The 27,278-nt window shown below is 42.4% G+C and overlaps 1 protein-coding gene, 1 long non-coding RNA gene and 1 pseudogene across 2 annotated transcripts; 2 read left to right on the plus strand and 1 right to left on the minus strand.

Annotated features, from left to right (window-relative positions):
- Window positions 1-403: 403 nt before the first annotated feature.
- LOC121303281 lies at window positions 404-5,763 on the minus strand (annotated as a pseudogene).
- A 1,765-nt stretch (window positions 5,764-7,528) lies between these two features.
- Window positions 7,529-9,258, plus strand: LOC121303437. Its single transcript, XR_005947792.1, has 3 exons — window positions 7,529-7,596; window positions 7,876-8,305; window positions 8,414-9,258. It is a non-coding gene; the product is annotated as an uncharacterized LOC121303437 (long non-coding RNA).
- Window positions 9,259-15,834: 6,576 nt separating this feature from the next.
- Window positions 15,835-26,473, plus strand: LOC121303432 (cytochrome P450 2K1-like). The gene is made up of 9 exons (XM_041234136.1): window positions 15,835-16,330; window positions 19,218-19,383; window positions 20,087-20,236; window positions 20,630-20,790; window positions 21,366-21,542; window positions 21,792-21,930; window positions 23,880-24,067; window positions 24,328-24,469; window positions 24,865-26,473. The coding sequence occupies exons 1-9, from the start codon at window positions 16,130-16,132 to the stop codon at window positions 25,047-25,049; spliced, it is 1,509 nt and encodes a 502-aa protein (XP_041090070.1). The 5' UTR covers window positions 15,835-16,129; the 3' UTR covers window positions 25,050-26,473.
- The last annotated feature ends 805 nt before the right edge of the window (window positions 26,474-27,278 follow it).

A 27,278-nucleotide genomic window follows, 5' to 3' on the forward strand; every position in this document is an offset into this window, starting at 1 on the left:
CAGAACACAAACCTCATTACAAAGCTATTAGGGGCAGAGACTGCCATCAGACATTTTAGCATTAAAGATTCAGACTCTCTTCACACTGCTGGGACCCGTACTGCAAACCCAGAGTCACTGTGACCCAGCCCCGCGGTGAACCATTAGCAAGGTCAGAACACTGCAGAAAGGGCCAGCATCATAGGATCACAGGCACATTCTTAAACTTTACAGGGACGTTCAAAAGTCAGTAGCATTTTCTGTAAAGTGTTTATTATAAAAGAGGATTGTGGAGGAGCAGGGAGTCCCTTTAATAGTTCAGTTTTCTGAATTATACATTAAAAAGGAGGTATTAAGCGTTATGATTTATTTGACTTGTTTCTCCATAATTAAACATGTTGATTCTACACACGCACGCGTGGTTTCACTCCAGGGTCACGTATGTGGCGTCAGTCGCCACACCGCAGTTGTTATCCTTCATGGACATCAGCACATAACCATCGTTCCCCCAGTAAGTAGACCAGGAGTTTTTAACCAGCCAGTAGGGCTCCCCCTTCAGGACGCCATAGCCAACTGCAAGCACTGCATGGTCAAGGTCATTCACAGTGTTACCTGCAGAAGAAGAAGACGACCAGTCTTAATGCAAACCTGCATTCCTTTCTTCAAAGAAAATCAATTTAGCCCCACCTCTACAAGACACTGCTGATAGGATAGGTAGGGTGTCACTCTGCCAGGCAATCAGTCAATGCAATCTATATAAACAGCTTAAACTATTACAGATCATGCACGGCTTCCTCACGAAACAGAATGCCTTAGGCAGAGAATTCCATCATGACAAGCAAACACCAGAACCAGAGATCTGTAATCAGAAGACACTGTGCCCAGGAAGCAGGTCGACTCACAACTCTGTGCCAGACAGCTGCAGCCGTCATGGAGTCTTTGTGCGAGCAAGACAGATCTGACTGTAGCTTCCTTCACTCAGCGTGGCTTTAGCTACAGAGTCCAGTTACAGAAGGAAACTGGAGACACACTTGTAGAAAAAGTAGTTTGTCAACTAAACACCCAGCGGGAAACTACAGCTGCAAGTTCATTTGACTACTTCATAAGGACCAAACACTGCAGTCTCTACTCTGGAGGAAAAAGCAATGGAATTTCACAAGTGCTCTTGGTAAAGGGAAAATAAGCATCCATGTGTCACAACATAGCCTCATTCAACCTATATAGACAGAATAGGTTGTGCTGCAATCGTTTGTAGGTTCAGACTACTAGATGTGATTGATAGTCGGGAGATAATAGCAACACATCAAGCACCTATGCTTGCCAAAAAAATAAACCAGTGCAGGGACAAATATTCAAAACACCCCAAGATACACTGCTTGATATGCATTCGTGCAGGTGTCTGCTTTTGAGCTCCCTGGGCAGGGTTCTCTGTAGCACGACGATGAGAAACAGTCAATTTTGCCTCCCTAACCCCCAGGTGTGCTAGAGCCAATGCGATGCTCCCTTCGGAATGACAAGCCACTTCGCACAGCCAAGGATGCCAACCTGCGCTGCAGGACTCCCCCTTCACACAACGTGGTTGCACTTTACCTGGCGAGCCACTCGAGGATCCTCCTACAGCAATATTCTTAACCCAGTATCAGGATCATGATTTATGATTAAAGCCCCAGTGTGCTAATGTTTCTCTTTAAAACACTGACTTAGGCAATCAGGGGTACTGCACAGGCTTACAGAAACAACCACTAAAAAAGCTTCAAAAGAAATTAGCAGAACAAGAGCCTTTACTAACACAGACTACACATGCATATTACTCTAGTAATAAAAGAGTTTGCAGAAAATCCTTTCCATTCCCAAGCAGGACCCGGCACTGCTCTGTAACTCTAGTTAGAATTGGATAGTTGCAGATGCATTAGGACTGCTCAAGTGTACCAACTGTGACCAGAAGCTGTATATCAAAACTGGATCAAAGAGGAGGACCCAGCTGAAAAGAAGGGTTTACCCAACAGTAAATCATTCTGAATGCAGGCAACTACCAAATCTAACATTAGATTTTTTAAATGGAATTCAACTTTAAAAAAAACCTCACTGTGCCTGTAAATTTCAAACATTTTCAGAATGTACATTTCATTTGAGAAATGCCCAAGGCTAGAGAATCCTAGGCAGTCCTGCAGTTCCCTGTGCTGCTGTGAGTTAATGTTCCCTGTATCCCAGCTGCCTGCACGCACTGCTCCCTGTATGTGGAGAGCCAGTCTCTGAAGCGTGCGATACCGCCACTCACCACACTGGGGCTCGTAGTACACCCCGCTGCTGTAGAACAGGAAGGACTTGTGCGCCGCATCGATGCTCACCGCCACCGGCCCATTCTTGAAGATGGCCAGTTTGAGAGCCTCCAGGTCACCAGAGGTCACATTGGTATAGCTTTCACCTTGGCTGTGAGCTGGGACTGGTTGTAGTGGCAAAACCCGTTCTGGAGAGGAGACAAAAGAAATAAATAAGCAACACCATTCAGTCTCAGCCAGCGCTCTTTTAAAGTGGTGGTAGCCAACTGTATGTTTTACCTGTAAATGCAGTACCAGTCGCTGTGCAGGACTTTGTGCAATTTTGAAAAAAAACACAAAACTGCCTTCTAGCAAATCTGAATTTTACAGAGCCCTATAAATTCTCTTCCTATGCATCATGTTTTGGGACCCTAGTGCTGCACAGGAAGGGGATTTGCTGTAGATACTAATGCAAGAGGAAGTTGCATTAACCTGAAAACAGTAAAATACATTGAGAACACTGTGCTAATGAAGCAAGAATAAGGCCCCAGCCCCCCCCCCTACTCTGCTCTACCCCTGTGTAGAGTCATGCTGCCCCAGCCCCCCCACTCTGCTCTACCCCTGTGTAGAGTCATGCTGCCCCAGCCCCCCACTCTGCTCTACCCCTGTGTAGAGTCATGCTGCCCCAGCCCCCCCACTCTGCTCTACCCCTGTGTAGAGTCATGCTGCCCCAGCCCCCCACTCTGCTCTACCCCTGTGTAGAGTCATGCTGCCCCAGCCCCCCACTCTGCTCTACCCCTGTGTAGAGTCATGCTGCCCCAGCCCCCCCACTCTGCTCTACCCCTGTGTAGAGTCATGCTGCCCCAGCCCCCCCACTCTGCTCTACCCCTGTGTAGAGTCATGCTGCCCCAGCCCCCCACTCTGCTCTACCCCTGTGTAGAGTCATGCTGCCCCAGCCCCCCCACTCTGCTCTACCCCTGTGTAGAGTCATGCTGCCCCAGCCCCCCACTCTGCTCTACCCCTGTGTAGAGTCATGCTGCCCCAGCCCCCCACTCTGCTCTACCCCTGTGTAGAGTCATGCTGCCCCCACTCTGCTCTACCCCTGTGTAGAGTCATGCTGCCCCAGCCCCCCACTCTGCTCTACCCCTGTGTAAAGTCACCCTGCCCCAGCCCCCCCACTCTGCTCTACTCCTGTGTAGTATCATGCTGTCCCAGCCCCCCCACTCTGACCTGTCCCAGGTACGGCCCGTAGGATTCTGCGGTGGCGATGCCCCCATGCTTCATCACCCACTCGTAGGCTCTCCACTCCTCTGCCCCATCACAGCCATTGTTCCCAAAGCCCCAGGTGCAATCCACCAGCATCTGCTGGGACAGGACCACCTGCAAACCAGTCTGAGACAGAGCACACAGGAACCTTAGCTACTATAGTCAGCAACTCCCCTCCCCACCATCCATTTCAACTGACATGGTTAAAATAAAAAAAAAATGCATATTGTTGGAAATTATTCAATCTTAATAAAACACACAATTAATTTAATTGATGTTTTAAACAGTTGTTAAAAAAAAAAGTTTTTCCAACTACACACAAAAAAAAACCCAAAAGAAAACAAGTTAACCCTCACCGCCCTCTAGTGCTCCAGTGGTGGCATAACTCCAGCAGGACCGGCAGATTGCCTGGTCCTTCACAGGAGTCACTGCGCCTTGGGTGAGGGAGGCAGCAGTGGGAGGAGTCACGCTGCTCACCCACAGCGTGTACGTGTTCTTCTTCTTGCCCTCCAGAGTCACGTTCTGCCACACCTCGCACAGCTGCCCACGGAAGTACTCCTCCCTGACCAGCTGGGTGACAGACATTTAAAATGAGAAAGTGGATGGTTTTGTGAACAAAAACAAAGCATCCCAGGGTAATACCATAATGGGAAAGGCTTCTCTGATCATATGGTTTGTAGTGCTGGACTGATACGTTAATCTCGCATGAAGATATGCATCACAATAAGTAAACTGTCTGATTTGATCTTCTGTATCATGCAAGTAGCCAATGGTCATCTGATGGACCATTCTTAAGAGAAATTAAAAGACAGGGAAAGCATGTATCCATACCAACTACAAAAAACACACATCTTCATTCAAGTACTAGAGACACAGAGAATCCTAGAATGCAGCAGTTAAACATGTCTTGTCATGGTGCCGTCTCATTGATATGTTCAGAGGTGTTTCTCTACTGGAAACACCTACAAATGGAACTTGAAAATCATGCGTTACCAAATCCTAACAACTCAAGTGTACTGTCAATATTGCAAAACCTTCAGTCACATCCCCGATCCTGGGAGCACACACTCAGTACCGCACCTGGAACCCCTCCAGGCTGGGGAACAAGCTCTGGGGCAGCACGGGGTCAGCCTTGGTGCCATTGACCTGGAAGCACTTGATGACGTTGACCTCGGTCTTGCTGGTGTCGGGGGTGAGCTTGTAGCTGCAGCCGGCCGGCTTCTGAAAGCCAAACTGGTACGTCTGCACTTGGCCTGAAAGCAGAGGAAGGGACAGAGAGTCAGCCCCCTGACACAGCAGCCTGTCCGGAGCCACTCCAATGGGACCGTGCCCTCAAGAACGTTCGCAACATACCCTGCCAGTCTGAATCATCCTTGGTTGTTCACAAATCATACAGCTCATCTTACTTTGAATTGAATCCTAATTGTTGGTTGTAGCATAAGCTAGAGGTTTAAACTGGAGGTGGGGTGGCTTGTCTTGCCTCTCTGGAGAAGCACTCGTCCAATTGGAATGAAACTTGCCAAGAGCTCAAGGCATCAGGAGTATCAGAATGAGGACAGCTGTCCATCTCACTTGCATAATCTCACATGTGCTGTAGTTCAAACTCACTTCAATTTGCCATCAGATCATGCCAACTGCAGCAAAGGTACCTGGATGTAGCAGTTTCTCTGTAGCACTATTTGAAATATATATTTTTCTTGAGTCAGGGATAAAGTATTTTTGCCAAACAGTCATTAAGTGAAATTAGCTGACAAGCTAATGATCAACTTCTGCTTTGGGAGTTTCTGAAATTCGACTTTCGGAATTCCATAAAGCAGCAGTAAAGTTTGGTAATAATTTCATATCTGTTATGCAACAAAGTAAAACACCTGTAGATCAGCAGTTAAACTCAGCATACAGAAAAAGAGTGGAAGAAAAACAGACAGACGATTAAGTCTACAATAAAAACAATGATTCTTTGCGGTAAACAAAATGTATCTTTAAGGGGTCACACAGATGATGCAACATGCGATGCAAAGAACACATCAAGCAATGTTGGCAATTTCCATGCCCTGCTAAAACTTAGAGTTGATGCCAGCAACACAGTCTTGCAGGAGCACTTTAAAACTGCTAAGAAGAACACCATTCAAAATGAAGTAATTACTATCTGTGGATCATGGATTCAAAGTAGTCAATGAAATACAGCAGTGTGGTCCTGGCTGATGAAGCCACTGACTCTAATAGAATCAGTTTCTACTTGCTTTATACTCTCACTGTGCATCCCATCGGCTGAACCCTCGTGTAGTTAAAACTTGCAAAGTTCAAAGCATAAAACACATGATGAATACAATTGGTGAGATAAGTAGATATTTTTCCTTCTCCCCAAAGCGTCAGTTCCTATTGTAGGCAAAAATACAGGAATTGATTCCAAATTCAAGCCTAAATAAGGTTCTTTGTGTAGCCAGATGAGATGGGTTCATAGACTGAATGCCATAGAAGTGTTTTCCACACTCTATGAATCCATACTAAATACTGTGGACTGCATCAAAGGAAGTGGAGACAAAGTGGAATGCTGAGACCAAATCTAAAGCCAATGGATTTTACTATTCAATGATGAATTTTGAATTCACCATGGCACTAACACTGGCATGAGAATGTCTAGCTTTTACTAGTGGCATCACCACCAAGTTACAGAGATCATCACTGGATAGGACTACTGCCGGCGCCAGCATTGAGGATATTAAATCGAACATATTAGATGTAAGAGTAAACATTGATTTTTACCATGCAGCCTGCTTTACTTCAGCAAGTAATCTTGCTGAGAAGATTGGAACAGTCGTTAACCAGACCAGACTCTGTGGGAGACAGACACATACTTCCTCCTCTACCTCTGACACACACGCACACACACACACACGCACACACACACACACACACACACACATTCACTGCACTCCCCAGCCCCCTCCCCTTCCCCTGACACACACACACACACACACATTCACTGCACATAATTACTTGAATTGCATTATTTAGGAGTTTGGTGATAAAACAAGTGACCAGGAGAGGATTTATCAGTATGCACGTCTATAAAGAGGTATGTGAAAAATACAGCGAACAAGGGGTGGGGCTTGGCTGGAGATGCAGTACTGATGTCCTTTTGCGAGTCAATGCCTTTTAAACCTGTTTTACTCTGAAAAAAAATATTTTAAACAGCGCGTGTGAAAATAAATTGTGACAAGCGCTGAATAAATGGACCGAATAGGGTTAACTTCTGGAAGATTCTCAATATTATTATGACAAAACTGAGAAGAGGAAATGTTATCAACTTTTTTTTTACATTTTCAAACAAATGGATTAAAATGATGACAACCTATGACAGAAATATAATGAATCTTGGTTGTAAATCTCCCTCCCGACCTGTGATGGCTCAAAGCACCAAAAGTAGGGTCCTTTGGACAGGCTGGCCCAACAGTTCGTTTCCAGGATCGGCAAGTCGTTTAGCGTGGAAGAAGGCGAGTCTCTGTTGCAAGAACGTATTGACCTGGAAGGGAAACGACGTAGCAGCTGCAGATTATAGAGACAGCTGCACTCATTTACCAAGGGGTCATGTGTGATGGCATAAAAGGGGCCGGAGAATTGCAATCTACTCCTTCGCTTGGTTTTGTGTTAGAGACTGGAAGGACCATGAGATACCCAGAGAAACTGGTGTTTAAAATATATTTGTGAGTGTTGTGTTTGTTTGTTTGTGTCTGTTAGTAACTGTGTGTTTGTAAACCACCTGTCAATTTGTTTGTCAATTTGTGAATTGGTCAATTTGTCCAGCAATTTGTCAATTCATACAGTAATTCATAAACATATTTGTTAATTCATCTAATAATTCATTAATAAGAAAGGCTGTACAGACCTGTAAATTTCCAATCAACCAGACAAAACTTCCCAACTGTCAATCTCGCACTGGGAGCACACACTAATATTTTAACCAATGAAAATCCAGCCTCACTCAAAACTGCTTCAGCCAATAATATTGCAGTTTATTAGACAGGGCGTTTCTCTCTCCTCGACCGCTTGGTAGCTTCAGCATGGGAAAAAAAGGAGAGTCCATTTCGATGAGGTAACTTTAATCAATAACTTTGCACACAGGATAATACATTATTTTAATTTCGTGCACAGCATCTGTTATGAAAATGTTTGTGCGCTATGTTGATTACTGTGTTATTGAAACATTTCTATAAAGTAGGCCTACCACAGTTCATTACTCCAAAATCAAGACTATAAAACACAATATATTTTAAACACATTGCAAGTGCAAAAACTCTATCACCAATGTTCATATTTTGTGTAATTAAAGAAGAAAAAAAAAACTTTAACTTGTTTTTTTCTCTCTCTATAGAGCAGATTCTCCACTTGCAGTATGAATCCAGCCTGCTCGTGCCCATCAGAAATACGACAAGCTGTAAAGCCATACTTGCAGTCTTTACTGCAGGAGATAAAAGCATCTCTGGATTATGTTTCTTTCAAAACTGATTGGATCCTTGATCGTCTTTATGAAGTTGAAGCTGTTCATGGAATACCATTTTTACCATCAGTAGCTCATCTTTTGACCAGTATACAGCATAACATTGAAATGGAGCTTCCATGGCCCTTGCAAAATGAAGGTGCTCAACTGTGTTCTCAGGCATCTGGTTTAATAGGCAGACCAAACTTCCCCAGTGTGCATTGGAAAGCTAGCTGGGATATGGGTTCTCTGTCGCAAAAATTGCTTCTATCTTTAGGGTTTCACAAAGGACAATAAGACATAAAATGCAGGACTATAATGTGAGGTAATTGTATATATTTACCTAATGTATTGCTTTTCCAAAAACTTTTGTTTGTTAGATATAAGAGTCTTTATGTTATTTTATTAATATGTCACCATATTATTTTTCCAGAGTCTCAGATTTCTGCTCCATAATTTCTGACCTGGTATTGGATGAGGAGATAAGAAAGATTTGATCAGATCTCCCTACACAGGGTGCAGACTGATGGATGGATATCTGAGAGGAAAGGGAATAAGTATGGTTTAAATTGCATCATTTTTTATGTAGTTCTTTCTTTTTGTGATGGCAGTATACATACCTTAGAATCTGTAATCAACAGTCATGACATTATTAAGCTACATTAAGAAAGTAGTCTACTAAGCTGAAACAGGTTGTTATATATTCTCCATACAGTCCAGAGAAGAGTGTACGATGTTCTTGGTCCCCTGTGCCATTGGCACATAGATGAAAATTACAAATTAGTAAGGTAATCTATGCTTCTCTTGTGCCATTTTAAAAAGTAAATTAGTATTTAGCTCAACCACATACATTATCTTTTTCAAGCAATTTTAATGGCTAACACTAATTATCTACCCTCAATATATCTTTTCTTTTCAATAATGAAGTAGAATTGTGGATAAGTTCATATATTTAGTTATTTCCCTAAAATTAAGTTATTTAATGTCGTATTTTAATGACATGTGAAGATAAAATACTTAAAGGGGATTACTTGCAAAGTCAGGCCAATTTGATGCCATTTTTAGGCCATCAGTCGTTTTTTGTGCATGCATGCTACTGATGATGCATCTGTATTATTGCGAATATCTGTAACACTTCAAATGAAAGCATCAGTTGAAGTTTTTTTTTTAAAATTTGATTTATCTTTAAATGTACTGACTTGTAAAGGGTTTATCTCCCTGTGGCAGGCTGGCAAGTGGATAGAGGCCCAGAGACAGACTGCAGTTCAAAAAAATAACTATTTTATTATAAATAAACAAAAATAAAGTGCACAAGGGCAAAATAACAGATACTCAAACACAAATAAAGCAAAAACAAAACTCACAAAAATAAAGTTTCCAGGCTGGGTAATGCCTTCACTGGATTTAGAAAATTCAAAAACCACAAAACAAACACCAACCTGCTTCCTCAGCTCCCTCTCTCCAAATGAGAAGCAGAGGCCTCCTTTTATATCAGGTGGCTGGGCGCTGATTGATCGTTAATCAACCTAATCAACTAATCAACCCCAGCCACCTGAACATAATAAACCCAGGCAGGTAGGGGAAGTTAACCCCATCCCTGCCAATTTCTAAAGAGCAGAGCTTTGCTCTGCCACACTCCCAAACAGTTTTATTTGGAGTAACGCATTAAGAATGGCATCTGCTTCTGCAGGTGGGGCATGGTGGGGCATGGTGGGGCATGGTGGGGCACGGTGGCAATGACAGTTCCAGCCGCATGGTCGTGTATTTGAATGCTTCCACTGACAACCGTGCGGCAACCGTGCTGAAATCTTTCTTATCAGCTGTTGAAACACATGGACAGCTTCAACATGTACCATCAGATAAGGGTTTGGAAAATACTGATGTTGCTTGTCATATATTAGCAAGAATGGGCACATGTTGCAATAGCCACATTGCAGGACGCAGCGTACATAATCAAAGGTACAGCATGTTATGAATACTACGCATTTCAGTTCACAAACTGTGTTAAAACAGAACTATAATGGTTGGTTTCATTACAAAATGGCCCCATTTTTGTAGGAGTACAATGTGTACTGAGTATTTATGATATCAGATATTAGCACAACGTAGAACCCTTACTGTACTGTTATTCACCTTGTTCTTATACTTACTCACTGGAAAGGGATACTGCACTTAGTCAGTGTCTGCATTACTGCTTGTATCTGCATTATTTGTACATGCATCACATTATAATTGTACTTGCTTAAATGCATGTGTGCCATGTAGGTTCTGTACTTTTTGTACTCTCATTATTGAATTTGCTCTTAAACATTGTTGCGCTTCATTGTAATGTTTTAAAGTCGCCCTGGAGAAGGGCATCTGCTAATAAAATATATATATATATATATATATATATATATATATATATATATATATATATATATATATACACACACACACACAGCCAGGACACAGAGTTGCAGTTTAAGCGCTTGTGTGCTATTTTTAATAAACACAGAAACACAAACAAAATAAACACCTAGCTCTTAGTAGAGCAGTAACTAAACATAAACAGAACCTAAACTATAAAACAGGACAGCTAAGCTGTTTACCTGTTAACAAAAACCAAACACAAAAAAGACTTTCACCTCACTGCCGTGTTACAATATATATATATATAGTAAGATGGCAGGGGGAGGGTCAGATTCCTCCCTGCCTAAAAACATGTGAAACTGTACGTTTTGTTTGATTTAATTGATTTTGTTTTATTGTTAATTATCCCCTGCACCTGGCTATCATTGTAAATTAGAGCCAGGTGCAGGGTATTTAAGGAAAGCAGCCAGGTTTCTCAGGACGGTGTGGCTGTAGAGTGAGGAGCTCGGGGTGTTATGGTGAGGTAAAAGCCTACGTTTGGTTTTTATAAACTCTGTTAGTGTTTGTTTTCATGTTACATGTCAGGTAAACAGCTTAGCTGTCCTGCGCGCCAGTCAGGGACCGGTATTTGTTTAGTGATTGCTCTGAGGAAGCTAGGTGTTTGTTTGTTTTTGTTTGTTTGTTTGATTTATTTTTTTAATAAAAGTACGTGAAAGCGCTTTAAAAATCAGTTTTATTTCTGGGTGCCATTCTTAAAGGGGCACGAACCCGATCTATGGCCAGCCTGTTTACTATATATATATTTGTCACAGAGTGAGATGTATGGAAAAGTATGTAACAATGCATACATAAGTAACAGAAAGAAAACAATCCAGTTTCCACAATAAATAATTGTCTGTATACTGAGTACCTTGTGTAGTGGGGTAAAATAGCTGCTGACTAAAAGACCAAGTTTCCCAGGAGGCCATGGTCAAAGTTAATTATGTAACAGGACACAGCTGTGTCTTGTTAGGGCGGGGTTCTGCCTGTATAAAGCCAGCCCCGAATCCAGTTCAAGGGGAGGCTGCCACACGTCGCTTGTGCTCCCCCTGTTAGCTGCTTCGCTCCCCCTGGGTGATCGGACATCACTACGCCGGTCCCCAGGTGAAGACCTCTGTCCGGGCTGCAGCCACCTGTTCCCCGGTCGTTGCTGCAATTATCCTGGTGGGGTCCCGTGTTGCCGGTTCGCGGTCCCTCCCTGGAAGCGCCGGAGGGACCGGCCCACCCTCAAGCCCGCCCGTGGAAGAGGGCGAAAATTGACATTTGTGGACTTGAGGGTGGGTGGTCTTTAAATGGCCGGTGTCTTGTAAAGACATGGGGGAGGATGTATAACACGGCAGGGAGGGGGTTAATATCCTCCCTGCCAAAAACATGTGCGAATGTATGTGTTGTTCATTTAAATTGTTTGTTTAATTATCACCCGCACCTGGGGATTATTGTAAATAAGTACCGGTTGCAGGGTGTAAAGTCAGCAGACAGTTTATTTGGGGCTGCTGAGTAGAAGGTGCAGTCATAAATAACGTAAGTGGAGTCTAGACCTGTGTGTATATATTTGTCTTTACGTTGCAGGTAAACAGCCTATCCATCCTGCGAGCTAGTCAGGGACCTGAAACAGAGGGGGTTAATATCGTCCCTGCCAAAAAACATGTTAATTGTTAATTATCCCCTGCACCTGGCTATCATTGTACAACTGACCAAATCCAGTGTGTGAGGTACCAATGACTGCATCATGATCTCTTTGAAACAATTCATATGACAAATACTTGGGAAGTCTTGGCGTATTAAAGCAGATAGCTGCTACCGGCATTTGTAGGTCACTATCAAGTTCCTCGCAGACTGCTTTAGGTAGAACCTCCCAGCCAACCCAGAACTTCAGTAGGTCTGCTAGTTGGTTTTGTGAATCTGCAAATGATAAATTAGAACAAGATTAGTAGTTTGGTGAAATTTATATCTACTGGTGGCTGTTAGTCATTTAAAACTATTAGTACAAGCTAGCAGGAAAGGTCTGCACTCAAAGATATGTATTGCCATGTTTATTTTCCATACAAACAACTTAGAAAAGGATTATTAGCTCCACTCAAAGAACTGATGTTTTACCCGTCGGCTTCATCAGTATATCTACTTCTTTGAGCACTATTCGCCCTTTTAGAAGTTGTTGTATTTAAGGAAAATTTTCAAAAGTATCCATTACACAGTGTTAGAAGTGTTTTTCTTGTTAACGTGTATATTTTTTATGTCAACACCCCATACAACACATAGATTTTTAACTAAGCAAAGGGATTTCTTTGTTATGTTTGTACGTGGTAAAAATATACTTTGAAGTGTGTCCTATTCAATTGCTAAAGTATACACAGTGCAAAAAGAAAACTAGTTTAAACTAGTTTTCTATTATCTGGTTATGTTATGGTAATGATAAACCGCGACACCAAAGTTTTACAGCCATTGTTTTAGCAGGAGCTAAAAATATTAAAATAATAAGCATATTACACAACTTTACCATTTTTAAAATCAAACACTACATTGTACAAAGAAATCACATTCCAGCTTTAAAAAAACTTTAACTGCGATATGCATTTGTTAATCTTGCTGATACAATCTTCCAGAGTCCTTAGGCATGACTATGTCTATACTGTGCTTTACTAATATACAATGGATTATACAGTTCTAAGTTTTAATTTCCTGTCTTACACATGTGTGTATGTTATGAACAGGGTGGGTGGAAACAAATTACAAAGCGCAGAAGCAGCTTCTCTGCAAACCAGAATCTATTACTTTCTGTCACAGCAGGCAGGTCACAGGCACATGCTTATGCTGGGGCTAGTTCTGATACCTCAGGTAGTGGTTGTTTTGGATTTAATAGCTAAATGAGGGGATACAAAATAATGATACCAGGTTGTCTCGCTTAGATATCTTGTGTACTTGGTACATACAGACCATAAAGTGATGCAGAAACGTTCTGCACAAACTGACATCGCATACTATAACTGACACCCTTCACGGAAGACATTGCAATGCATTGCACAAGTATTAAGATTTGATTTTTAAATAAACGGTTGCAAGTCTGTTTTGAAATGTGACTACATACAAATGTATCTAGGAAGCATACTAGGGGGGAATTGCTTTCAGTATGTGCCCTGCAAGCGTGCAGCGAGAGGGCTGCCCCAGTCGTGTTTTTGTTTGTAGATCATCAGTATGGCTCTGCTGTGCTCACTTTCTGAGTCATCAAGGTTAAGGCGTGGTTTCAGATAATCATTTTTCTCCCTTTCTTGAGCATACACGTTGCAGAAAAGATTTGCAGCTGTAACAGGATCAGGTGCTAAACACCACTCTAAAAACCCAAATGGAGACAGAAAGATTTACCAAAATTAGCTGGTAAGAGAACATCGTTTAAAAAAACAAACGAGCATTACAACAAGCAAAATGATTAGTTTAAAACTATTCGAAAGGATAGCTTTGTTGAGGTTACCATTTAAAAAAATACTTTTCATAGCATTAAAAGAGAAGCGTACATATCACAAAAAATGACTGTAACTTGGGTAAGGGTGTCTGCTAAGAAATAAATAATAAATAAAACAAAAAATAAATATAGAGAAGTGGAGTTTTTGAAAAGTGGTAATTAAGTCAAAACACATGCATGTCAATGTCACCAAAATGTGAATCTAGGCTTGATTTTCATGGCACACTCAATGTGAAGAGTTTTCTGTAAAGATATGTGAGGTCTACCTTCATCAAACAGAATTTCAGCAGCCCTGTTAGGAGCTCCAGTCATTTTTAAGGCTTCCTCGATGTCCTCTTTGCTTGCATTCTCAAAAATATATTTTAAAATGCTATAATTTGGCTAAAAAACAAAATTGCAATACATTTTAAAAGAATTGTGCAGACAACATATTAAAACTAACCAATTAGTTTACTGATAAAAGCTGTTTATTTTACACACACTGTTAACCCTTCGCGTTCCTGTTGGACCAGGTCCGACATTACAATATTGTTTTTGAGTCCGATGTCGGATCCTGTCTGACATCATCAGAAAGACGTCAAGCACAGGTCTCTAGTCGTTTTTTCTCTGGAAAAAGCAGAGAAAACCTTTCAATGGCCGAGTGAAACCGACAGGAGCTGAATGAAGCCAAAAAAAGGGCGTAGCTGATAGCCCCATGCACCAAAGAGATAACACAGACACAAAGGAGATAGCTGCTTCTGCATCCAGTGCTCAAAGAATATCGCAAACATTTGCAGAGCTTTTGAGATGTTATAATTATAAAATAATGATTTGGATTGCATTATTGAAGAGTTTGGTAATAAAACAAGTGACCAGGAGAGGATTTATAAGTATGCAGATCTATAAAGTGGTATGTGAAAAATATAGCGAACAAGGGGTGGGGCTTGGCTGGAGATGCAGTACGGAATGTACTTTTGTGATTTAGTGCCTTTTAAACCTTAGCGGTCCATTTATATATTTTTTTCAGAGTAAAACCAGTTTAAAAGGCACTGAATCACAAAAGTACATTCAGTACTGCATCTCCAGCCAAGCCCCACCCCTTGTTCCCTGCATTTTTCACATACCTCTTTATAGACATGCATACTGATAAATCCTCTCCTGATCACCTGTTTTATCACCTCAATAATGCGATCCAAGTCATTATTTTATTACTATAACATCTCAAAAAGCTTTGCAAATGTCAATGATGTGTGTTCAGAAGATGCTACCTCCTTTGTTTGTGTCCATGTTATCTCTATGGTGCATGGGGCTATCAGATATGCACTTCTATTTCGGCTTCATTCAGCTCTGATCGGTCACACTCTGCCACTGAAAGGTTTTCTCTGCTTTTTCCGGAGGAAAAACGACTCGAGACCTGTGCTTTATGTCTTTTTGATGATGTTGGACAGGGTCCAGCATCGGACTGGAAAGTGAAAATTGTTATGTCGGACCTGGTCTGACAAAATTGTAATGTTGGACTGCTTTGCACAATCCTGTCTCTCTGCCTTATACATTTCCTTAAACATTCCCAGGGGTATTATAACTCAGCTGTGTTATTACAAGCTCTGTACATCACATTAACTATACAAGCATTCCCAGGGTATTATAACTGAACTGTATTATTACAAGCTCTGTACATTACATTAACTATACAAGCATTGCCAGGGTATTATAACTGAACTGTATTATTACAAGCTCTGTACATTACATTAACTATGCAAGCATTGCCAGGGTATTATAACTGAACTGTATTATTACAAGCTCTGTACATTACATTAACTATGCAAGCATTCCCAGGGTATTATAACTCAACTGCATTATTTTGTAAATAGAATAAAGATATTACGTCTTTTTTGCTTTATTATCTAAGCAATTGATGGTGTTGATGTATCTCTGCTTTTCTTTTTTAAACATAATAAAATGTGCTGTATTTTCTAAACATTTCATTTTATGAATATGGTATTTACCAACACATTATTCCTAGATGAATTAGGTATATAATAATATCCTGCTCCATGTCACAAGGTTTTGAAAAGTAAAGCAGAACATCAACAGCAAAAAAATCTTACCTGTTTACCCAACATTCTCAGAATATTATAATGCTGCAAACCATTCCAAAAAATCAACAACCTTTACCTTGCTCAGCAAGAACCTGATGAAGTCCTTCTGAAGCCACGCCCACTGTGTGTGCCGCTCTATTTAAACACTGCCCAAACCCAGGAGCGTTATTCTGAACTCTGAGCTAATTAACAGAGAGCCGAGGTGTCTGTGTTCCTGACAAACATGTCTGTGATTAGCCTGCTCCTAGCACACACCTCCACGGTGTCTCTGGCTTTAGTTTTAACTGGTTTTATATTTTTATACTTTTACTGGAAATCCTCCAAGTCGTCTAATTACAGCTTCCCCCCCGGCCCGCCGGCTCTACCTGTTATTGGGAACCTGAACATTCTGGACCTGCACCGGCCGTACAAAACGCTGAGTAAGGTGAGTGGCGCTGTGGACCAGGCAGGGCGTTAAGATCAGGATTTAAGTGGGTATTGTGGGTATGTTTTTACAGATTTAACATCAGGGCTGTAGAACGAGAAACACGTCTATTTTATTGGCATTAAGTTTAGATATTTTGGAAGAATTTTAGGCATCTGATTTCTGTTCCCTTAGCAATTAACTACAGCACTGTTAAAAGCAATCGATTCCTGACTCTCCCTCCCTATTGCAAATGTACAATGCAAAATGCAGAACATACAGACTAACAAAAAGCACATGCATGGACGGGTTTGGTGTTGGGTTTGTTTCTTTCTTTTAGTATTTCTTGAATACTATTTTATTGGCCTTCATTTAGAGGGAAATTGGTAGTTTATTCAAAGAAGTGTTTTGTGCAGCTACTCAGCAGTGAAATCAGCTGTCTTAGTGCCCATAACATCTGCCATTAAATCCAGTTCTACTTTGCATTACCACGCCCATGAATAAACTCCGCTCTCAGATTTGTAGTGATGACGCCACTCTGTGATGAAACATGTAAGTCTTTTCCCCTACCCCAGCTCAATTAAATGCAGCACTTACTAAATAAACGCTTACAAACCACAGCAGAGGAACACATTACAAATAGAAACAAAATTAATTGAATAAACTTGAATAAAATGCATTTAAAAGAATACAATTACACACAGGAGCACACTGGTATTTTACTGTAAAGTTTATGGAACCCAGACAAAAGAATACCAGAGGCACAGAGCACTGTGTACTGTTGCAGTTTGCTTTGCACACCCCTGCCTCTCTGCCTTATACAGTAACTCGTACTTTCACTGGAACATCAAAGAATTGCATACAGAGTAATGAACTTTCTTGGCAACTGCTTGATCCCAATCAATCTTTATTTAATATATGTGCCCTTCACAACAAATTGTCACAGGGCACTTGACAACAGAATAAAACAGCAATTGTTTGGTGAGCACGAAAAACAATCAACAATATAAAAATGCTAAACTATGCATGTAAAATGCAGTACAAGGTAATAACATTTAAAATATGAATGTAGATTATAAAAATATGTCTTCAATCAGGTTTTAAAAACAACTACAGTTGGTGCCTCCCTTACAGAAACTGGCAGTTGATTCCATAGTTCGAGAGCCCTAAAGCCAAATGCTCTAGCTCCTGTGTTCTTTTTAAAAATCTTAGGGATAGTAAGCAGTCCTGCGTCCTGGGATCGCAGTGGTCGTATAGGTGTGTATGGGATTAAAATATCATTTAAATATGAGGGAGCTAAACCATTTAGTGCTTTGTATGTAATAAACATAACCTTAATATCAATCCTGAACTTACAGGGAGCCAGTGCAGGGCTACCAGTACCAGGGTAATGTGATCATATCTCGTACTTCTTGTTAAGACCCTGGCAGCAGCGTTCTGCACAAGCTGCAGTCGAGATAAGATTGATCTGGGAATACCAGAGAACAGAGCATTGCAGTAATCTAGTCTGGATCTTATAAAAGCATGCATCAACCTCTCTGCATCTTGCATGGAGAGAAAGTACCTTAGCAGTATTTCTTAAATGAAAAGGATACTTTGGTTATCTTAGATATGGGTCAAAGATTACACCCAGATTTCTCATTTCGAGAACTGGAAGACGCTCCCCAGAAAGGCGAGGGGGAGATATTTCCTGTGCGCTGGATGGATAAGAACATGAAAATACGTGTCCTTCAGGTCCACTGTTGTACCTCACAAAAATACCAATTTTAAATGACGCTGTCAAACGACGGATCGCTTTTAGTTTCACAGTGCATTGATCGGCTGCGTGATTTTCCTATACAACTCCATGAATCCACTGACATTTCTGTCCCATTTACTCGCCTGTGTTCAGCATGTGTGGAATAAAGGAAGACTTTGTTTTGCAAGGAGCTCAAGACAACAACAAAGTCAGTTATTTTACTACTAAAATGGCTAAAAGTACTAGATGTTACACACGTCTGCCACAGGGCTCCCCTGCTAGGTGCATATGCAGGTTGCAGTAACCACAAACCATACATGACTTTTGCTGAAAGTAAGGGAGTCAGTAGAGTTTTGAGCTAAATATGGGAGAAAATTGGTCATGGGAGTTGTCTGGGAGAAGTGTCCAAAAAACGGGAGAGATCCGGCAAATAAGTGAGTGTTGACAGGTCTGAAAGTACCGAGCCAGAATGAACGTTGACCATGACGTGTGTGTGTGTGTGTGTGTGTGTGCTTGGCAAAGATACCTTCACATCTTGACAGAATTGTTGCTCAGCACCAGCAACAAGTTTCACATTGAGTAAGTAAAGCAAAAATAATTATATGTGTGTATATACAGTGCCCTTCGAAAGCATTGGAACAGCGAGGTCTAACCTGTAATTTTTGCTTTACAGTCAAGCAATTTGTATTTGTGATCATGAGATTAATATGAATAATAATTACAATAACATGTTATGGTTCTGATTGAGTTTCTCTCTCAGCTTCAAAATTGCCTGCTTTTCTTTAACAGAAAGTTCTTTGGTTTTCATATTGATTTTCGACTACGGACTCTAAACACTGATGTCAAAGCGAGACATTGATAGAATGTTCACAGCTCTTATGAGTGCCTAATTACCCAACAAAACACCTGACCAACTAGAGACACCTGTCAGCCAATTGTCCCAATACTTTTGCTCCTTCAAAATAGAGGTTCAACACTATAAATTTGTTTAATTGACCCAAGAGGGTAGAACTGAATTGACTCTATTAAAAACAAAACACTTGCGAGTTGTACTTACCAGTCATGTTTTTTTTTTCAGGAGAAATGATTATTAGAGTTCCAAGTTCTAACAAGTAGAAAACTTCCCTGCTAATGCTTTGAGAGTCATCTCTCCTTCTCTTCTCTCTCCAGCTCTCAGAGACGTACGGCAATGTGTTCACCTTCCACATGGGTCCCAAGAAGTATGTGGTTTTGACAGGCTATGAGGCAGTCAAGGAGGCTCTAGTAACCCAAGCAGACGACTTCTCAGAGAGAGGCCAGACGCAAATTACAGAAAAGTTCTCTAAAGGCGGGAATGGTAAGAGACGTGCCTCCAGAGTCCCTTCATCCTGAACTGCAGCAGGAATGGTTGGTTCACAGGTGACAGTCAGTGGTGTTGATTGGGCTAATTTACCATTCCAATTGAAACAATAGAAACAAACGGCTTTGTGCTGATTGGTGCTTTCAGTTTAGCCTCCGTGGAGAGCACCAATCATCCAGGCAGAGGTTTCTTCAGTCGTTTCAATTGAAATGGTGCATTAGACGTTTGACACCATTTGACCCTCGGGTCAATAAGACCTGTTTCTGGACTGGGTCTAGTTTGAAAAAATACATTTCTTCATACATTTTTGTTACTTCATAGAAAAATAATCATTGATGTGTAAACACTGCATGAGATTTGAAGACTTCAATCAGTTGTTTTCAGCTTGTCCTGTTCTAGCTGACACTCTCAATTCTCTTAACTCTCTTAATTCTCTTAACTAATGCATGTTTCTTGTTTAGATTCACTTTGTATCATTTTCTCTTTCAGTCATCACAACTCTTTATTAAAACGTATTATTTTAAAACACCAAAGCTCAATAGAGCTCTCAGAATCATGGCTAACCTCCAAGTCCATCTGGGTTTGTAAACTAGAGCAGTGGTTCGCCTCCCTGGTCCTGGGACCCCCTGTGTCTGCTTGTTTTAGCTTTAACTCTTTTTTTTCAGCTCTTAAACAGTAACCTGAACTCTGTTTCCCACAGGTATTCTCTTCGGTAAGGGGGAGTCTTGGAAGGTGATGCGTCGATTCACCCTCTCCACTCTGCGGGACTTTGGGATGGGGAAGAAGACCACTGAGGACCGGATCATCGAGGAGTCCCAGAGACTGGTGGAGGTCTTCCAGTCCCACAAAGGTGACGACCAAACCAGGAGCAGAGATAATAAAGGATTGACCCTCAATGGGCACAAAGCACAGACCAGACCCAGATTCTGCAGCTGTGTGTTTCCTCCCAAGCCTGTTAGTTAGAAAGTTTCACATTCTGCTCTGCTCTCTTCTGTTGTGACTTTATCTTATTTTAAAGTAAAACTGAAAGTCAAGTTGACTAACTTTTCAGTTAGTGCCTTCCTCTGAAGAAAGTAGGCTAATGTTTCGGCTACTTTTCTTGCAGTGCCATAAAAATACTTTCTTCTGAAGAAGGCACTAATAGAAGCATTTTTCCTTCTTTCTTTTGTTTCTTTTAGTTTTACCTTTTAATTCTTAAGCGTTTGAAGTTAACAATGGCTTTTCTTGTTTTCCCCACTCTAAGGAAAACCCTTTGACCCCCAAATCATCATCAACTCTGCTGTCTCCAACATCATCTGCTCCATCGTGTTCGGAGACCGCTTCGACTACAGCGATGCACAGTTCCTGAATCTGCAAAGAATTGTGAATGAGAACATCAGGCTGATTGTGAGCCCCAAGACACAGGTACAGTGTAGTGATTAGACCTCCTGATTTTATAAAGGTGCAGTCAAATTAGTGAAATCTCACAGAACCACAGTGTAGAATTGTTTTTACACTGATTTTAGAGATCTTAGCCATTAAGAGAATCAAACTAGTTTTTGTCCCTGTGTGTGTCTCTGTATAGAGTTGTATGAACATGCTGTTTTGCACTTCGCTGCTTGTATGCAGATAGTTTAGTAAAATAACCCACCTACACGTCCATTGAAAGTGAACTCGCTTGTATTCATGCAACCCGCGCCTTCTAGACCTTCCGGAGTGACGACAGGTTTTTTGATGTTTTGAGGTGCAATTTTTTTATATTCTTACTCATAGATGTCGCATTCTGAAATATTCATTACAGTACACTTTGTCATTTGTTTTGTGTGTATATATTTAATTTTTACATACGGTTCATCATTTGAAAACTGTAATTCTTGCCTGTCAGACAAAAAGGTACTGAATCCAGTGCGATTGGCACAAATGAACCCCTGTATATACTGATACAATCGTCCTGATACAGATACAGCTGGTCCAACCCCCTCTTCCTCCTTGTCTTTCAGCTGTATAACATGTTTCCTTTCTTGGGCATCTTCCTGTCTGATCACAAGACGTTTCATGCAAATCGAATAATGTTTCAGAAGTACATTATAAACACATATAAGGATCGTGAAGACACTGTGGACAGCAATGACCTGAGGAGCTTCATCGACACGTTCATCTCCAGGCAGAGAGAAGAGGTAATATCAGCACAGCAGAGCCTCACTATCAGGGACTGGAAGGGAACAACAGATTTTAGGCTTGTAAAGAAAGGCTTTTTTTTTTTTAGTATGTAGGATGTAACTTTTTATTCCCTTTTTGTAACAGTAGTCTTGTGAAGGTGCTTTGTTACAATGTCATTGCTGTAGATTTACCTGCACAGTTTAGCACAGAGTGCTTGAAGTTACCTTGGAAAGGAGTTGTCACTGATGCCCTTCATTGCTTTACAGGAGGCCAGAAACTCCAAGTATTTCCACCAGGATAACTTGGCCGCCACCGCAGGGAACTTGTTTGCTGCAGGGACTGAGACCACCTCTACCACCCTGCGCTGGGGGCTGCTGCTCATGATGAAGTACCCCCACATTCAGGGTGAGCGAGGGGGTACCCCCACTTGAGAGAGAGACAGGCATCACATTCCTCCTCATCTTCTCCTCCGCCCCCCCCCCCCCCCCCCCCCCCCCCCCCTTCTCTGGTTTCCCCTCCTAAGAGGAGGAAGAGCCATCGCTCTCATAGATCGGAGAGCTCTGAGCACCTGGATAAGCTTTGGGAGGCAGTCTCCCAATAGGGAAACGTGTTAGCAGAGCTGTTGCACGACCACATTGCTACACTGGCTCCCTCTGCACCATTACAGGCACAGGGAGGAGAAGAAGCAGAGTGGCAGCAAGAGGATCTGCTCTCTATCGTTGCTTCTGAGGAGGCAGTCGATCAAGAGTTCCCCTCTGAGGAGGGTGACTCAGATGGAGCAACACCAGTAAATCATGTGTTATTATCAGCAGAGCTTTTGCCACTGATTTAAGAGTGTGTGACAGAGATCAAATGATTCTTGGTGTTAGATCTCCCTCCTAACCTGTGAGGGCACTATGTAAAAGAACAGAGTAACCATAACTAAATGGCATGACAATTTATTCCTTAGGGTAGGTGGAAGTCGGTCATTTAGGAAGGGGGCGGAGCTACGGCACCCAAGTTCAGTGACTCGGACGGGAGATGACGTGGCATCCAAGGATTGGAGGAGCGGATGCGCTCGTTAACCTAGGGGTCATGGGCGAGGGTATAAATAGGAGGGGCAGTGAAAGGATCTTTTCCTTTGTATATGGTTAGTAACAACCTAGAAGGAGTCCCCGTTATTTGTGAAAGAAACCGTGAGTGTTTGTTAGTTTTGTCTTGTAACGCTGTTTGTTTGTATTGTCTGTTTCAAGATTATTAACACGATCTGGAGCTGCAGCCGCAGGCCAGCATCAAACCCGGATATCACCACTCATTCTTTACTGAGGAACTGTCTTTGCACCACAAGCACTTCATTCACGCACAGTAGGAACTGTGTCTGTTTTGTGTGGGTGAGAAAAGACTGGACTTTTGGTTGTGGGTCAAACCTGTTGGATTTACAAACAGAAGTGATATACACCACTATACCACTTCCATCATTATTATTGTTTACAGGTTTTGCCATAAGGCTCTGGGCATTATAATCATTAATAAACACCCTTGTACCTGTGAATCATTGACTGTGTGATTAACCCGCTCTGTACTGCACTCTGCACCACTTTGCCACAGAGGGCCACAGATGTTTTGAATGTTCCATGGCCTGTAGATGACAAGTAGAAACACTCAATTTTTGAGGATGATCCTGCTTCCTTTCAGGTGTCTCCTCCAGTACAGCCGGATTTCCTCTTTGAGGTGCATTCATCCTGGGGTCACCCGGCTACAGCACCTGCTGCTTCACGTTCTTTGGGAATGCTGTACAGCCTGCATGAGGCAGAAAAAACCTGGCATGGCTGATTTTCCACCAGTAGATGTTGTTATCTCTCTTAAATAAAGTTGCTTCCTGCCCGAATAAGCAGTACAGGGTTTCTGAGAGTATGCTGAAAAAGGTTTGCTCGTCTGGTGATTTTTGCTGTGCGGTTGGGTAATTATAACAGCATCTTGGTGGCTTACCAGAGCTTTTTGAAGTCTCTTAAAGAAAGTCACAGACACACACCACAGCAGCTTGAGGAACTGTGGCTGGTGAAGAAGAATCTGCTCCGTATAGCAAAATTCAACAGGCAGGCAGTGGATAGGACTGGTTGCTTTAGTAGCTGCAAGATGTCAGGTCTGGCTGTCTATGGCACGCATAGCAGATGGTGACAAAGCACTATTGCTGGATGCTCCCAGTACTCCAGTGCTCTCATCGGGTGCAGAAGTCTACTAAGGAACTGGTGCGCCTATTTCCTTTATCAGTGAGTCACCTGGAGTACTGGCGTCAATGCACCTCGGACACATGAGTGCTCAAACCTCTTCATATCAGTAATTGCAGTGTGTTTGTAAATCTTCCCTGTTAACAGACAAAGTTCAGGAGGAGATTGAGAGTGTGATTGGGAGGGACCGCCCCCCGCAGGTCGAGGACAGGAAGAGCATGCCCTACATGGACGCCGTGCTGCATGAGATCCTGAGAGTGGGCAACTTGGTGCCCATGAACCTGCTGCACGAGACCACAGGGGACACCACCTTCCGGGGGTACAGGATACCCAAGGTGAGACAGAGACAGAGAGTGTATAGGGGTGGTCCGGTCCACAAATGGAAAACATAGAGACTAATAAACCAGCAAGGGCACTGGACGTTTCTGTTTTGCAGCAAATAACTCCTCTTACTACAGCAGTGTAGGAGTGATGATAGTGTATCCTCATTTGTATAGCTGACAGACAGGTCTCCTTGAATTAGGTTAGCTTTGGTATTTCACCTTTCTATAAATGTGTGTCTGTCTATCTGTGTGTGTGTGCGTGTGTGTCCCAGGGTACCCCGGTGATCCCGCTACTCTCCTCCGTGCTCTCTGATAAGACACAGTGGGAGACCCCTCACCAGTTCAACCCCAACCACTTCCTGGACGCGCAGGGCAAGTTTGTCAAGAGAGACGCCTTCATGCCCTTCTCAGCAGGTCAGTGTGTCAGAGAGAAGGGACCAGGTTAGACAGGATTGGGGCTAACCCTCCTCCACCCCAGCATTTTAACAGCAAAGGGAACTGCTATCAATAGAGGTGCAACCAGCAACCAGTTTCCTAATGGAATATAGAACAGGTAACAATCGCTATGAAGCCTTCAGATTCAGCTGAAAACATGCGGGTGCAGATTATTCTACCAATACAATATATGCAATACGGAAAGCTTACTATTTAAAACAAGAAGTCAACCTGTTTTCATTAGCGTTTTCCATTTCAACGTTACTGTCTTAGCTACTTTACTAATCCTGAAGTCTCTGTGTGTGGTGCAGTGTGTGAGTGTTGCAGTACGAGTCAGTAATCCACCCCCCCCCCCCCCCCCCCCCCCCCCCCAGGTCGGAGGGTGTGTCTTGGAGAGACCCTTGCCAAGGTGGAGCTCTTCCTCTTCTTCACCATGCTCCTGCAGAAGTTTCACTTCCGCCCGCCCCAGGAGGTCAGCCCTGAGCAACTGGACCTCACCCCCACCCCTGGAATCACCTCCAGCCCCCAGCCCTTCCAACTGTGCGCCCTGAGCCACTGAGAGACCCTGTGATACTGCAACCCTGCCTTACTGCATCTGCTAGACCTTACTACAGCCACTGACCCCTCCCACTGGACCCTTCAGCCATTGAGACCCCTCAGCCAGAGAGACCCAACCTGACTGCAGCCACGAGAACCCTCAAACAGGATTGGACTGTTGGCCAAATGATAAATGTTAAAGGGAAAGTCTCATGTAAATCATTTGTTGGCTTAGTAACAGTTCAACTGTCCACACAGGTTTTAGGAACTAAATAAAAAAATATTGGCACTAACCTTTTCAGTTGGAGCCTCCTGCTGTTGCTCCCAAAGTCCCGGCCTCCCAGCGCCTCTGTGTCATTGTGGCGGTCCTGGCTGGGCAGAGCCTTCACAGGCCCTGTCTTGCAGTTGAGGGATTCCGTATCAGTTAAACCAGCGGAGATGATTCTCTTCTCCTCGATGTCTACAAAGCACCGCTCTGTGTAGCATGGCGGTGCAGTCACCTTGAGCTGTGGCACAGATGCCCTTGAGCTGCGCACAGCCTCCCAGGGCACGTCCCCCACCCAATCCGGACCTCCCAATTGGCTCAGCCCCGGAGGAGCCTACCTGCTCGATTGGTTGCCTAGCAACACATCTCCTGTTCCGCGTCCCAGCTGCACACATTTGCGCTAGAACCAGCGACAGGGCCCTCTGTCACAAGCCTCCAGGTTTCTGTCTCGCTACATTATAATTTTGCAACCTGAGAGCTCATCTGTTTGAAATGCAGGGTGTTTTCTTTTTTTTTGTATTCCTTGACCTAACTGCTGCTTTTGATACCCTAGATCATAACATTCTTCTTGACTGCCTTCAGCAGTATGCTGGCATCTCTGGAACCTGTCTCTCTTGGCTGTCCTTTCACTTATCTAACCTGGTCACTTGCGGTGTCCCTCAGGGGTCTGTTCCTGGGCCTCTTCTCTTCAACATTTACATGCTTCCCTTGGGTCACCTCACCCGCCAACATAGCTTCACGTTTCACTCCTATGCTGACGACACCCAGCTATATAAAATAAAGATCGATTGATTGATTGACTGTCCTGTACAATACGGGACGGTTGGTCACCTACCCTGAGGGGTCCTGCATTGCCAGTATCACTCACAACCCTGTCGTTGTTTGTCACCAGTTGTTTGTATGATATCATATTGTACACTTACGTGTTATTAATTTTAATAAAGTGCAATCGGACATGGAGGATATTTTATGACAAAATAAATGAATAAATAAGCACGACTATATATTTTTTAATTTCTATATTTATTTAGTATTCATTCACAAAATTGAGTTGGGTAGCGTTAGCTCAGCCTTCAGGCCTACTTCCAGCAATTAATTGCAAGGGAACTCTTGTGATTGGCTGGATATATTTGGATATACGTTAACCGCAGATGCACAGTTAAAGACAACAAACAAACAAACAAAAAAACATCTTTACACACAGTACAATATGGATGAGGTTCATGTGCAGGTTTAGAATTTTTTGAATGTGATGCAGAGTCAAAAGATCGTCTCATTCGAGAGCATTATATTAAACATGGATCCATTCAGTTCACCAGAAAAGCAATACTGGTGAGCGCCTGCAGCCTGTCAATCAGGAAGCCTGGAGCACCTCGCTAGCACTTCTAATGCTGAAGCAAACTGCAGACCCTTGTCCTTGGGTTTTAACCCTGTGACCGAGATTCATTAGTTCTAAATCAATGCACTACAGGTGGAATCTCTCAGCAAGGTATATGCTGATATATCACAGGAGCTATAATATATCACCTGCTGCTGTCAGTATTTATATGGTCCATTGGTCCTGTTTCAATCCTAAAATTCTAGGTGCTGCAAAAGTTTTGGCCTTAGCTGTACTTAAAACTGAATCAGATTAAACAGGAACGCTTGGCCCTGTCAAAAATGAAAAGTTTCTAGAGATATTTGTATTTTTGCTACAGATGAAGATTTATTTATACATACATAAATAAATAAATAAGCAGTAGCCTACTGTGTTGTATATTACTTATGTTTTCTGCACGTATGCAAACCAGATCAGTACTGTTCTGTTCTGTTCTTGCTTAACACAGTATTAATAATGCATATTGGGTATCGCTTGGTGATTCAATCTTGTATCTATCTGTTTTGAATAAAGACTTCAGATCGATCTGCCTAACACTAACCTGTGTTTGCTTTGTATTTCAACACTCCGTATTTTGATATACGTTTGTACAGTTGTTGTTTTTATTA

This window comes from Polyodon spathula, chromosome 32 (genome assembly GCF_017654505.1).
Source record: "Polyodon spathula isolate WHYD16114869_AA chromosome 32, ASM1765450v1, whole genome shotgun sequence".
Lineage (NCBI taxonomy): Eukaryota > Metazoa > Chordata > Actinopteri > Acipenseriformes > Polyodontidae > Polyodon > Polyodon spathula.